This window comes from Mesocricetus auratus, unplaced genomic scaffold (assembly GCF_017639785.1).
Source record: "Mesocricetus auratus isolate SY011 unplaced genomic scaffold, BCM_Maur_2.0 Super-Scaffold_100714, whole genome shotgun sequence".
Lineage (NCBI taxonomy): Eukaryota > Metazoa > Chordata > Mammalia > Rodentia > Cricetidae > Mesocricetus > Mesocricetus auratus.
The window spans coordinates 665,061-679,305 of record NW_024429270.1 but is presented as its reverse complement, the minus strand read 5'-3'; the positions used below and the strand labels follow the sequence as shown (position 1 = coordinate 679,305).

General features: G+C 44.1%; 1 protein-coding gene across 4 annotated transcripts in view; it reads left to right on the top strand.

Moving 5' to 3' along the window:
* The window catches only part of Ciapin1 (cytokine induced apoptosis inhibitor 1), a 20,876-nt gene extending 6,631 nt beyond the window's left edge, over positions 1-14,245 (top strand). For all 4 annotated transcript variants that reach the window (XM_021232130.2, XM_013119488.3, XM_013119490.3 and 1 more), the window contains exons 5-9: positions 286-448; positions 8,794-8,867; positions 10,047-10,162; positions 12,671-12,749; positions 13,317-14,245. In XM_021232130.2, coding sequence (XP_021087789.1) covers positions 286-448; positions 8,794-8,867; positions 10,047-10,162; positions 12,671-12,749; positions 13,317-13,427 — 543 coding nt within the window. In that variant the 3' untranslated portion in view covers positions 13,428-14,245. The remainder of the gene's footprint in view (positions 1-285; positions 449-8,793; positions 8,868-10,046; positions 10,163-12,670; positions 12,750-13,316) is intronic.

Sequence of the window (14,245 nt, the reverse complement as noted above, 5' to 3'; positions counted from 1 at the left end):
GGTTTCTCTGTATTGTTTTGGAGGCTGTCCTGGAACTCGCTCTGTAGACCAGACTGGCCTTGAGCTCACAGAGATCCACCTACCTCTGCCTCCTGAGTGCTGGGATTTAAGACCTGCACCAGCAAGCCCGGTTTGATTTTTTTGGTTTTTAAATGTGATTCAAGGCCTTAAATTCCTTTTTGAGACAGATACACTGTTGGCTGTTGTCCAGGCTGGCCACAAGGCTGGTATGGGGAAACAGAGACGGAGAAGTGTGACTGATGCGTTAGGTATCTTCAATTGCAGTTGCAGCGGGAGTCCTTAAGCTCCGAGGAGGTGCAATCTGTCCAGGAACACCTGGGCTACCACAGTGACAGCCTGCTCTCAGTTCGTATCACTGGCAAGAAGCCAAACTTTGAAGTGGGCTCTTCCAGCCAGCTTAAGCTTTTCAACAAGAAGCCTTCATCAGGTAAGACTAGCCTGGAGACATTCTGTGTAGGTGGGCCCGAGGAGCATGTTAGAAATTGAACCATGATCTAAGTATTGTTAAATTAACCCTTTAATTTCTGTCATTTGCAAATTGCAGAATGCTTACATATTAGTATCCAACCCTGAAGCAATATGTAGATATTTTCTAGTGCTCTGAGGCCACCTCATTTTGGATGCCTGAGTCACTTGTTCAGGCCCTGGGAGGATGGCTAGGAGGATAGGTTTATCCTCGGGAGACCTTGCAATGGTGGTAATGTTGTACAGGGTCCCTTGTTCAATTTCCAAAGTGTCTATGTCTCTTGTCTCTGTCTCTCTGTCTCTCTCTCTTTCCCCTCCCCTCCCCTCCCCTCCCCTTCCGTCCCTTCCTCTCCCCTTCTTTTTAGGTAGGGTTTCTCTGTGTAGCCCTGGCTGTCCTGGAACTTAACTTCATAGACCAGGCTGGACTCAAAGTCACTCACAGAGATCTGCCCACCTCTGCCTCCCCAGTGCTAGGATTAAAGGTACACACCACCACTGCCAGGTTCTAGGGCTTTTTCTATGCCTGTAGTCACAACACTTATTTCTAAAGATTGCTTGCTAGTTTGATTTGTGCATGTTTTGTATATTTCAGAATTTGAAAAATGTAATGTTTAATTTTTTATATGTACAACGGCCATTTTAGCATACCTTTTTAAGTTAACATTTTCATACACAGCTTATTGATACAGAAAAATGTTTTTTTTTTAATTTTATTTTCCAGTTTAAATTTAGATAAGAATCAAGGTTGCTTCACAAGTCAGTTCCAGGTCGCTCTCCCTTTCCCTCCCCTCCTCCCGTGCCCTCCCCCCCCGTTATCCTCTCATTTCTCCAGGGAGGGTGAGGCCCTCCATGGGGGTGTCCATAGTGTGTCATTTCATATAGGGCAGGGCCTAGACCCTTTCCCAAGAGTTCAGGGTGAGAGTGCACCTCACATTGTTCTATTGGAGTCCAAAGTCCGTGTGTATACTTGGGATGGGTACTGATCTGCTGCCCAAGGCTCAATAGATTCCCTAGGCCTCTTCACTGACACCCAGATTCAGGGGGTCTTGATCAGTCTCATGCTGGCTTCCCAGGCTAATGCCTGGGATTCAAGAGTTAACCTTTGTCTGGTCAGCTGTTTCTGGGGGTTAAACCAGCCCTGTCTTAATCCCTTTGATCATCAGTCCTCCCTCTCTGTTACTGGCTTTCTTGAGTTCAGCTCAGTACTTAACCAAGGGAGTCTGCCTCTTCTTCGATCAGCCACTAAGTAAAGTTTGTTTCCCAGACTCTCTGGCCATAGGATTGTAGGCTGGCACTCCCCAGATCTATGTCTAAAATCCATATATGAGAGAGTACATGCCATGTTTCTCTTTTTGTGACTGGGTTACCTCACTCAGGATGGTTTCTTCTAGTGTCATCCATTTGCCTGCGAATCTCATGATTCCATTATTTTTTTTCTGCTGAATAGTACTCCATTGTGTAGATGTACCACATTTTCTCTATCCACTCTTCAGGTGAGGGACATCTAGGTTGCTTCCATGTTCTGGCAATTACAAATAAAGCTGCTATGAACATAGTGGAACAGACATCTTTGTTGTATGAATGGGCATCTTTTGGATATATGCCTAAGAGTGGAGTTGCTGGGTCTTGTGGTAGGTTTATTCCCATTTTTCTGAGGAATCTCCACACTGATTTCCAAAGTGGCTGAACCAGTTGGCACTCCCACCAGCAATGGAGGAGTGTCCCCCTTTCACCACATCCTCTCCAGCATAAATTGTCATTGGTGTTTTTGATTTTAGCCATTCTGACAGGGGTGAGATGGTATCTGAGAGTTGTTTTGATTTGCATTTCCCGGATGGCTAAGGATGTTGAGCACTTTCTCAAGTGCCTCTCAGCCATTTTAGACTCCTCTATTGAAAACTCTCTATTTAGTTCTGCAGCCCACTTTTTAATAGGGTCCTTTGGTGTTTTGGAGACTTGCTTCTTGAGTTCTTTGTAAATTTTAGAGATCAACCCTCTGTCAGATGTGGGATTAGTGAATATTTTTTCCCATTCTGTGGGCTGCCTTTTTGTCTTGCTGACTGTGTCCTTTGCCTTACAGAAGCTTCTCAGTTTCAGTAGGTCCCATTTATTAATTGTTGATCTCACAGTCTGTGCTACTGGTGTTATGTTCAGGAAGCTGTCTCCTGTACCAATTCGTTCAAGGGTACCACCCACTTTCTCTTCTAAGAGGTTCAGTGTGGCTGGATTTATGTTGAGGTCTTTGATCCATTTGGACTTAAGTTTTGTGCATGGCGATAAACATGGATCGATCCGCATTCTTCTACATGCCAGTCTCCAATTATGCCAGCACCATTTGTTGAAGATGCTTTCTTTATTCCATTGTATATTTTTAGCTTCTTTGTCAAAGATCAGATGTTCGTACGTGTGTGGGTTAATACCCGGGTTTTCAATTCGATTCCATTGGTCTACCTGTCTATTTTTGTGCCAATACCAAGCTGTTTTCAGGACTATAGCTCTATAATAGAGCTTGAGGCCTCCGGACGTTGCCTTGTTGAACAGGGTTGTTTTGGCTATCCTGGGTCTTTTGTTTTTCCATACAAAATTGATTATTGTCTTTCAAGGTCTGTGAAGAACTGTGCTGGGATTTTAATGGGGATTGCATTGAATCTGTAGATTTAGATTGCTTTTGGCAGGATTGCCATTTTTACTACATTGATCCTACCTATCCAAGAGCATGGGAGATCTTTCCATTTTCTGAGGGCTTCTTTAATTTCTTTCTTTAAAGATTCAAAGTTCTTACGATACAGGTCTTTCACTTGTTTGGTTAGCGTTACCTCAAGGTATTTTATGTTGTTTGTGGCAATTGTAAAGGGTGATGTTTCTCTGATTTCTCTTTCAGCCCTTTTATCATCTGTATATAGTAGGGCTACTGATTTTCTTGAGTTGATCTTGTAGCCTGCCACTTTGCTGAAGGTGTTAATCAGCTGTAAGAGTTCCCTGGTAGAGTTCTTTGGGTCATTGATGTAAACTATCATATCGTCTGCAAACAGTGAAAGTTTGACCTCTTCCTTCCCAATTTGTATCCCCTTGGTCCCCCTTTGTTGTCGTATGGCAATAGCTAGAACTTCAAGTACCATGTTGAAAAGGTATGGAGAGAGTGGACAGCCTTGTTTTGTTCCTGATTTTAGAGGAATTGCGTTGAGTTTCTGTCCATTTAGTTTGATGTTGGCTGTTGGTTTACTGTATATAGCTTTTATTATGTTTAAGTATGTCCCTGTTATCCCAGATCTCTCCAAGACCTTTATCATGAAGGGGTGTTGGATTTTGTCAAAGGCTTTTTCAGCATCTAGTGAGATGATCATGTGATTTTTGTTTTTCAGCTTGTTTATATGGTGGATTACGTTGATGGATTTTCGTATGTTGAACCATCCCTGCATCCCTGGGATGAAACCTACTTGATCGTGGTGAATGATTGTTTTGATGTGTTCTTGGATCCGATTTGCCAGTATTTTATTGAGTATTTTTGCATCAATGTTCATGAGGGATATTGGTCTGAAGTTCTCTTTCTTAGTTGTATCTTTGTGTGGCTTGGGGATCAAGGTTATTGAAGCCTCATAGAAAGAGTTTGGCAAAGACCCTTCTGCTTCTATTGTGTGGAACACTTTGAGAAGAATTGGTATAAGCTGTCCTTTGAATTTCTGGTAGAATTCTGCAGTGAGGCCATCTGGACTTGGGCTTTTTTTGGTTGGGAGACTTTTGATGACAGCTTCTATTTCCATAGGGGTTATAGGTCTATTTAAATTGCTTATCTGTTCTTGATTTAGTTTTGGCAATTGATAGCTGTCCAGGAAGTCATCCATTTCCTTTAAATTTTCGAATTTTGTGGAGTACAGGTTTTCAAAGTATGACCTAACGATTCTCTGGATTTCCTCAGAGTCTGTTGTTATGTCCCCCTTTTCATTTCTAATTTTGTTAATTTGCGTGTTCACTCTCTGCTGTTTGGTAAGTTTGGACAAAGGTTTGTCTATCTTGTTGATTTTCTCAAAGAACCAACTCTTCGTTGCATTGATTCTTTGTATTGTTTTCCTGGTTTCTACTTTATTGATTTCAGCCCTCAATTTGATTATTTCCTGGCGTCTACTCCTCCTGGGGAGTGTGCTTCTTTGTGTTCTAGAGCTTTCAGCTGTGATGTTAATTCTCTGGTATAACTGTTCTCCTGTTTCTTCATGTGAGCATTTAGCGCTATGAACTTCCCCGTAGCACTGCTTTCAAAGTGTCCCATAGGTTTGGGTATGTTGTGTCTTCATTCTCATTGAATTCGAGGAAGTCTTTAATTTCTTTTTTTATTTCCTCTTTGACCCAGGGATGGTGCAGTTGAGCATTATTCAATTTCCATGAGTTTGTAGGTTTTCTGCAATTTGTGTTGTTGTTGAATTCTAATTTTAAAGCATGGTGGTCTGATAAGATGCATGGAGTTATTCCAATTTTTTTGTAGCTGCTGAGGTTTGATATGTTGCCAAGTATGTGGTCGATTTTTGAGAAGGTTCCATGTGGTGGTGAGAAGAAGGTATATTCTTTTTTATGTGGATGAAATGTTCTATAGATATCTGTTAATCCCAGTTGGGTCATTACTTCTATTAGCCCTTTTGCTTCTTTGTTGAGTTTCTGTTTGGTATTCCTGTCTAGTGGTGAGAGTGGTGTGTTGAAATCTCCCATTATAACTGTGTGGGGCTTTAGATGAGATTTAAGTTCTAATAATGTTTTTTTAACGAATGTGGATGCCTTTGTATTTGGGGCATAGATGTTCAGAATAGACACTTCCTCTTGGTGGGTTTCACCTGTGATAAGTATGTAATGACCTCCTTCATCTCTTTTGATTGATTTTATTTTAAAGTCTAGTTTGTTAGATATTAGGATTGCTACCCCGGCTTGTTTCTTGGGTCCATTCGATTGAAAAATTTTTTCCCAACCTTTAATTCTCAGGTAATGTCTGTCTTTAAGGGTGAGGTGTGTTTCCTGTATGCAGCAGAAGGAAGGGTTCTGTCTTCGAATCCAATCTGCTAGTCTGTGTCTTTTTATGGGTGAGTTAAGGCCATTAATATTGAGGGATATTAATGACCAATGATTGCTCATCCTTCTTCGATTTGCGATGGTTGTTGTTGGTGGAATTATGTGTGGAATTTCACCCCTTTGTTCTTTTGGCTGTTGGTAGAGAGAGATTCTCTAATGCTTATGTTTTTCTGGTTGTAGTTAGCTTCCTTGGGTTGGAGTTTTCCTTCCAAAATTTTCTGTAGGGCTGGGTTAGTGGACACATATTGCTTGAATCTAGTTTTGTCATGGAATATATTGTTTTCTCCCTCTATAGTGATTGAGAGCTTTGCCGGGTATAGTAGTCTGGGCTGGCATCCGTGGTCTCTTAGTGTAGGTAGAATATCTATCCAGGACCTTCTGGCTTTCAGCGTTTCCATGGAGAAATCAGGTGTAATTCTGATAGGTCTGCCTTTATATGTTACTTGACCTTTTTCCTTAGCTGCTCTTAATATTCTTTCTTTATTCTGTATGTTTGGGGTCTTGATTATTATGTGGCGAGGGGATTTTTTTGTGGTCCACTCTATTTGGTGTTCTGTAGGCTTCTTGTACCTTCATTGGCATGGCTTTCTTAAGGTTGGGAAAGTTTTCTTCTATGATTTTGTTGAATATGCCTTCTGCCCCTTTGAGCTGGATTTCTTCTCCTTCTTCTATACCTATTATTCTTAGGTTTGGTCTTTTCATGGTGTCCCATATTTCCTGGATGTTTTGTGTTAAGGATTTGTTGGATTTAAGGTTTTCTTTGGTTGATAAATCCATTTCTCCTAGCGTATCTTCAACACTTGAGATTCTCTCTTCCATCTCTTCTATTCTGTTGGTAATGCTTGTATTGGTAGTGCCTGTCTGTTTGTCCAGCTTTTCTATTTTCTGCCTTTCTTCAGATTGTGTTTTTTTTAATGACTCTATTTCAGTTTTCAACCCTTGCAGTGTTTGCATTGCTTCTTGCAATTTTCTGTTTATCTGTTCGTCCGTTTGTTGCCTTTTATGAATTTTTTGGTTTGTTCTTTCTTCCATTTCTTGCATTTTTTGGTTTGTTTTTTGTTCCATTTCTCGCATTTTGTGCTTTGTTTCTTCTTCCATTTCCTGCCTTTTTTGGTTTGTTTCTTCTTCCATTTTTTGCTTTGTTTTTTCTACCATTTCTTGCATTTTTTGCTTTGTTTCTTCTTCCATTTCCTGCCTTTTTTGGTATGATTCTTCTTCCAATTCTTGCATTTTTTGCTTTGTTTTTTCTTCCATTTCTTGCATTTTTTGCTTCATTTCTTCTTCCATTTTCTGCCTTTTTTGGTTTGTTTTTTCTTCCAATTCTTGCATTTTTTGGTTTGTTTTTTCTTCCGTTTCTTTGAGGGATTTTCCAATATCCTCTTTTAGGGCCTCTATCATTTTCATGAAAGTGCTTTTAAGGTCGTTCTCTTCTGCTTCGTCCGCATTGGAATGTTGGGGTCTTGCTGGTGTGGAGTCTCCAGAATCTGGCGGTGTCATATTTGTTTTTCTGTTGCTGACTGTGTTTTTGTATTGTCTTTTTCCCATCTCTTCTTCTAGTGGGTGCAGAAAGAGCCCCTTACTGGTCTGGGGACCAGAGTTCCCTTTTGGTGGGTGCTAGCAAGTCCAATAATCTGGTGGTTCTTCTATTCCTTGTCCGAATGCTGGTCCCGTGGGTGGAGAAGAAGAACAGGAATCTGGGGCGCTTATCCTCTTACCTGGTCCCCTGGACCCTATGCTGGGTCCTGTTGTACTTAATCCAGAATAGCTACTCCCCTGGTTTCCCTGGGTCGTCTGGTTTCCTGGTCTCGTTGGTGTGAGCAAAGATCCGGAGTCTGGGGTGCTTGGCTCCCGCCGGGATTGGGAGCTCTGTGCAGGTCCCAGGCGATCTGCAGGCACTGGAGCACAGGCCGGGAAGCCGGCCTGTTTACCTGATGCTGCTGGAAGCCAGAAAAATGGTTTTTGTCATGACATTTTCATAGGCATCATTGCCTTGCTGCTGCAATCTCCTGCAGATGCAGTTTTCATGTTGGTTTGATTTTGATGTACATCCTCCAGGATGCGTCCTGTTGAAATGCTTAAAAACAAAACCTGTGTTTCTTCTGCTTTAAAAATATGTGCGCAAGTTTGTTTACATGCTCACGTTACTCATCTCTCATCCTTCCTATTAAAGTTTTCACTTGCCCCAGTTGTTCCTTGGCTGTGAGGAATGCGTAGATTTAACGGATGTTTGCTGGCATATCCATACTGCATTCTTTTGCTGTCTAGTCTCAATCTTCTTTTTCTTCTTCTTCTTCTTTTTTTTTTTTTTTTTTTCCTTGTTTCTCCAGACAGGGTTTCTCTGTTTAGTCCTGGCTGTCCTGGAACTAACTCTGTAGACCAGGCTGGCCTCAAACTCACAGAGATCTTCCTTCCTCTGCCTCCCAGGTGCTGAGATTAAAGGTGCATGCCACCACCACCACCTAGCTAGCTTCAATCTTGAAGTACTTTGATTTCAATTTCTGGTCCTCACTTCTCTGCCCTGTGAATGGTAGGAATTAGAGGATCATGTTCTCATGGCCTCAGGAAATACTTGGACCTTGTATTTCACAGTTCTTGGAGGGTTGGGACAGTTCAGATCAGCAGTTGACCTTGTGGATGTTCTGAGCATCAGCTGTGGCAGTGATGATCCCTGGTTGTGTGCTAACCCAAAGGCCTTACTGAGGATTTGCCCCTCAAATCCCCAGCTCTGAGTCTCATAGATTTCTTTCTGATGTCCTGACCCAGATGGAAAATGTTCTGTCACTGACTTATCTGGCTACCAACAGCACTGGAGTCTGTTTTCTTACGTTACAGGCTTAAGTGAGACTAAATCTTTGCTGTTTTTTGAAGTTGTTGTTACTTCTCTCATTTAATTCTCAAAATACCTGCAGTGGCCAGAGGGAGTGCTACAACCCATGTTACAGAGGTGTAAACTCAGGTAGCCAGGAAAGGGCAGCAAGGAATGGAGGTTGTCGCGTCACATGGCCACATTGTAGAACTAGGGCGGCAGGCACCTCACGGGTTCTTAGGGTAGGTGAGGTGATGGAAGCATTGGTGGAGTGCCTAGCACAAAGCAAGCATGTAATGCATGCAGACTGCTTTGCTGTGGAGCTGAGTGTATAGCCTCCCCTCTCAGTCTGTCCAGTCATTGTCTTCTAGTCTCCACAGGTGCTGGGGCTTGCTTTGTGGTTTGCTTCTGACTGCTTAGAGTTCTTTTTCTTTTATGGTTGGACTCAGTGAAGCCTGTTGTGGATCCTGCTGCTGCCAAGCTCTGGACCCTCTCAGCCAATGACATGGAGGATGACAGCATGGTGAGTTGGCTCTGTGGTCACTTGACTGCTCCCTCTCAGGCCTTGGATTAAGTGTAACAGGCCTCGGATTAAGTGTAACAACTATAGTGAGAAATGGCCTTAAATTTCTTGTTTTTTTTTAGTTTAATTTCATGTGTATGAGTGTCTGTCTGTCTGTGCACTATGCATGCCTGGTGCCCTTACAGCCCAGAAGAGGGTGTTGGATCCCTAGGAACTAGAGTCGAGTTACAGGTAGTTATCAGCAGCTGAGTAGGTACTTGAAACCAAACCCACATCCTCTGCAAGAGCAGAAAGTACTTCTAACCACTGAGCCATGTCTCCAGTTTCCTGACAGTGGCCTTTTAGATTTGTAGGTGTGAATGAATTTAAGGCCCAGCATGTAACATTGCCTGACTTTGGTGTCTTTTATTAAGACATTCCATATTTGTAGCATTTTACATTTTTTTTAGTATCTTTTTCCCCACTACGGATTTTTTGTCTTCCCCTTACATGAAATAGTAGATTCTTGTAGGCATAAACCAGGAAAGAATTTGTCAGCTGAGATATTTTATTGACCTCTGTCTAGGCACTTGAATGCTCACTGAATGAAATTCAGTGAAATTTATTGAATGCTCGCTGCCTTAAACTCAGTGTTTGCATCTTTGATCTGCTAAATCTATAAGAAAATTAAACTGGGTCGTAGTGAATACCTTTAACTCAGGAGACAGAAGCAGAGTCACTTGCTCTCAGAATTTATAGGTATAGCTGTCTTCACATTTACCAAGAAAATTATGCAAATATATGTATAATTATTTTATGTAAATAATTATTTGCTTTTATTCCTCTAGAATTTTTATGGAAAATGTTTTACTTCCTTTGATTTTATTCCCAAGATTATTCATATATTGAAATAAATACAACACTTTTCTTCATTTCACCTGGTCCTACCCTCACCATGAACACGCACGCACACACGCACACACGCGCACTGCACACATTCTCTACATAGTACCAGCCAATCATGCAGCTGTCTGTGACCTCATGCAGTCTTCCATGGACTGTTGCTCTCTTCAGCCGATGGCGTAGTTCACATCAGGGGTAGCTTTGTCTTTGCCTTGTGCAAGCATGCTGTCAGCCTGTGATTACCTCAGCGTTTCTCAGACACCATGGCTGTGGTGTTATTGTTTTATCACTCTCCAGGATCTCATTGACTCAGATGAACTGCTAGATCCAGAAGATTTGAAGAAGCCCGATCCAGCCTCCCTGAAGGCTCCTTCATGTGGGGAAGGGAAAAAGAGGAAGGCTTGTAAGAACTGGTGAGTGCTGAGGGAGCAGGTCTGGGCTGCAGCTTCTTCTCCAGACCCATCTCTGTGTCCCCCACCCCCGCTCCCCCCCAGTCTGTTGAGAATGGGATTTCCTGTGAGGTGTACAGAGGGGTAAACCAAGCAGGTAACCTTAAAGAAAAGACCGGCACACCATGGTCTAGAGTAAGAAATGGAAGCATCATGGTTGGGTGTCCCAGCACTCAGGAGGCAGAAGTAGGCAGATCTCTCTTGAGTTTGAAGTTAACCTGGTCTACATGGTGTTCCAGGACAGCAAAGGCTCCACAGTGAGACCCCCGCCTCAAAACAACCAAAGGAAAAAGAAAGGAAATGGAAGTATCATAGTAGTTGTCCTAGTTCCGAGGTCAGAAGTTGTTTTTCTGTATGGTTTAAGCTCTCAGAGACAGTTCTGCTATCTCCTGTCTCTGGTGACCCTGATAATAAGGCTGAAGCCAGCTGGCTTTTTTTTTTTTTTTTTTTTTTTTGAGACAAGGTTTCTTTGTGGCTTTGGAGGCTGTCTTGGAACTCACTCTGTAGACCAGGCTGGCCTCGAACTCACAGAGATCCGCCTGCCTCCGCCTTCCGAGTGCTGGGATTAAAGGTGTGCGCCACCAACGCCTGGCTGAAGCCAGCTGGCTTTAACCCTTCCCTAAAGCCTTGACCTGGAAGACCACTTTTTCAATTTTGGAAAGAAACCCCTGGGGTCTTCGTTTCCTTGATATCTCCTATGCACTAACCACCCAGTGCAGCTCTGCAGTCTTTTTGCTGAGTTTTTTCTCTCTTTCTTTCTTTATTTTATTTTTTGTTTTTCAAAACAGGGTTTCATGTGTAGCCTTGGCTGTCCTGGAACTAGCTCTGTAGAGTGGCCTCGAACTCAGATTGACTTGCTCTGTCTCCCGAGTGCTGGGATTAAAGGCATGCACCACCACCAACCGACTAATTTTTCTTTTTTAATTGGGTGTATACACTGGCGCCTATGAAGGGAACCAAACTCGGGCCTCTGCAAGGGCAGTATGCACTGTTAACTGCTGATCTGTCTCTTCAGCCCTTTCTGTCCTTAGTCTGTTTCTTCCAAGCTGCCATTTTCTTTTAGCTGGCCTCTGACTCCTTGGTTAGAGGATTTCTTGGGATCCTTGGTGGTCGTGGTCTTCATAATTGAAAAGTGGAGAACAGAGTCAGGTGTGGTGATGCACACTTAAATCCCAGCATGCAGGTGGTTGAGGAAGGATTGCAAGTTCATAGCTAGCTTGGACTGTATCACAAGACTGACTCAAAAAACTTCTTAAAATAAGCAAAAACAAGCTGATTATGTTAACTGAGCATCAGAGGTGAATTGATGTGTTTACTTTTATTGAAGGGAACTTAGGTAGATGTTGGGGGTAGGGAGGCTCCAAATCCCAGAGCCCTGTATAGACTGACTCTGAGTAGACTGGCTGGATTGCTCAGGGAAGTCTTCCAATGTATGCCACCAGCCCTTTGGCACCTTAAGGTTTCAGGTGTGGCAGGAGTGCTGGTTTGTCTGTTAAGCTGATTCTCCAACAGTGCATTACTGTTTCTGTAGTTTTGATGGGGGTTTGAGAGATGGAATTTCACCTGTGTCAGTCTGTCCTAACGTGGAAGCCTTGCATTGGTGCCTGTACTAGTGTTAGGCAGACTTGGCTTATTTATTCACCCACTGTTTGGTTGATTTGATTTTTTTTTTTTTCAAGACAGGGTTTCTCTGTGGCTTTAGAGGGTGTCCTGGAACTCGCTCTGTAGACCAGGCTGGTCTCAAACTCACAGAGATCTTCCTGCCTTTGCCTCCCAAGCGCTGGGATTAAAGGCTTGCACCACCACCTCCCGGCCTGGTTGTTTTTATTGTTTTGCTTTTTAAGAAAGAGTCACGCCGGGCGTTGGTGGCGCACGCCTTTAATCCCAGCACTCGGGAGGCAGAGGCAGGCGGATCTCTGTGAGTTCGAGGCCAGCCTAGTCTACAAGAGCTAGTTCCAGGACAGCCTCCAAAGCCAGAGAGAAACCCTGTTTCGAAAAAAACCAAAAAAAAAGAAAAAAAAGAAAAAAAAGAAAGAGTCACAATGTAGTTCAGGCTGACCTTGAACTTGGAGCTGTTCTTTAACTTCCCGGTATGGGATTTCAGGCCTGACTGCCACGTGCAGCCCTTGTCAGGCTTTAGGTGTTCCAGTTTCCAACATTTACAAATGAGCGGATTCTAAGTAACAGTCCAGATTTTTATCATGGCATTGGAGATTAAGCCCAGGGTCCTGCACATGCTAGGCAAGTGCTGTACCACTGAGCTGCATCTCGGTCCTTCTGTTGTTGAATTTGGAAACTACGGTGACTCTGCTGTCTTCCCCAGCAGCCTCACCCCTAGCCTGCTGGTTCCGTAGCATTGACTTGATGCTTGGCAGAAAGAGAAAAGTCTTCAATTGTGTGTTAGCACTGTTAGAGATTGGAAGTTTCTGGGTGGTGGCAAGTCTGATTCATCAGCCATTGGTTTCCCCCTAGCACCTGTGGCCTTGCAGAAGAGCTGGAGAGAGAGAAGTCAAAGGAGCAGGGCACTCAGCCCAAGTCTGCCTGTGGAAATGTACGTACCTGCACACACCACGCGCACCCACTCCTGGTGACATGGAGACATTAGCTGAACCTAAGGGGTTTGTCATCAGGTTTTGCCATAGTAGGCCAGCGTGAAAGGCTGTGGACATAGCTATGATGAGAAGAGGTTATCCTGGGGCAGGAGGGGTTAGCATTCTGGTGCCAGTGCTGAGGGGTGCTCCCCTCCTCCTCCTCCCTTTTCTCCTTCTCTTCCTCCTCCTCCTTTTTTTTTTTTTTTTTTTTTTTTTTAACTTTGTTAGCCTTTGTCTCTTCCTTGTGTGGGATGTGGTTTGCTTAGCCATTTGGCTGACCTTGCTGTGATCCTATACTAAACCCTGATGGGGCTACTAGTCCTCTTGTCTCCTGACGGGGCTGGCTGTGTAGTTGAGGCAGGCCGTAAACGTGCCTCAGCCCCCCAAGCACAGCAGTTCCAAGTGTGTACACCTCACCAGTAAGACTGGAACCCTTACTGACTGACTTCATAAAACAAGAGCTGTGGGCATGCTAAGATGTCCTTTCCTTTAGCCGCTGGCCTCCGTGACTCCTGTTCTCTCCACAGTGCTATCTGGGGGACGCTTTCCGCTGCGCCAACTGCCCCTACCTTGGGATGCCAGCCTTCAAGCCTGGAGAGCAGGTGCTCCTGAGCACTAGCAATCTCCAGGATGCCTAGGAGGAGCCTCAAGCACACACCTGCTCCTCCAGCCAACTCCTGTCCCTCAGCCGCCACTGCCTCTTCCCACACTGGATTGTAGCAGAGTGAAGCTTCCGGGTGCAGTGGTGTGTGGTGCTGCTATGTCTTGGAAGACCAAGGTGTGAGGGGACCTGCGTCTTATAGTGTTAGGAGAAGGGGTGTACCTCAGGGTCCCCTCCTGATGTGACAGTGCTGACCCTCTCCACCCTTGAATATTTATGCTGTACAAGCTGCAGGCTCCGCTCAGTGATGCTGGCTGCCACCTGCTGGTCTTCCTCGGTGTGTAATTCTTGGAGCTATGGGTCAGCCGTCAAAGGGCCTCAGGGGTACTAAAGAAGTCACTCCCCAGTTGCTTGATCCATCTGTGTCCTCTGCCCTTCCCACCTCGCCCCATTTTGCTGTAGTGTGGATCTGTGTCCTGTTGTCATTTCTGTCAAACAATAGATAGTAAACGTTCATGTTTCTATGTATCCCTTGCCATGTGTGTATTTGTGTGGGAGTCTGTCACAGTCATCCACATTCAACTTGGACTATGAAACTTGTTCTTGAAGAAGCCAATGTCACTGATGTCTCACGGGAGTGGGGCCAGAACTGACCTTGCAGATTAGGACCTGTCTCCATCTCCTGTAGGAGAGTCCAGGTTGAGAATGGGGGGAGGGGCGAGGCAGGCTGGGCCAGCAGCAGCAGTGTCAGTACAGGAACCCTTCCTTCTCCCTGCTGCCTGCCCACACTCCTATAATCCATCCTGCCTGATCTTTGTTTCAAATAAAAGTATCCACTGTTTCCTGTCCTTGAAA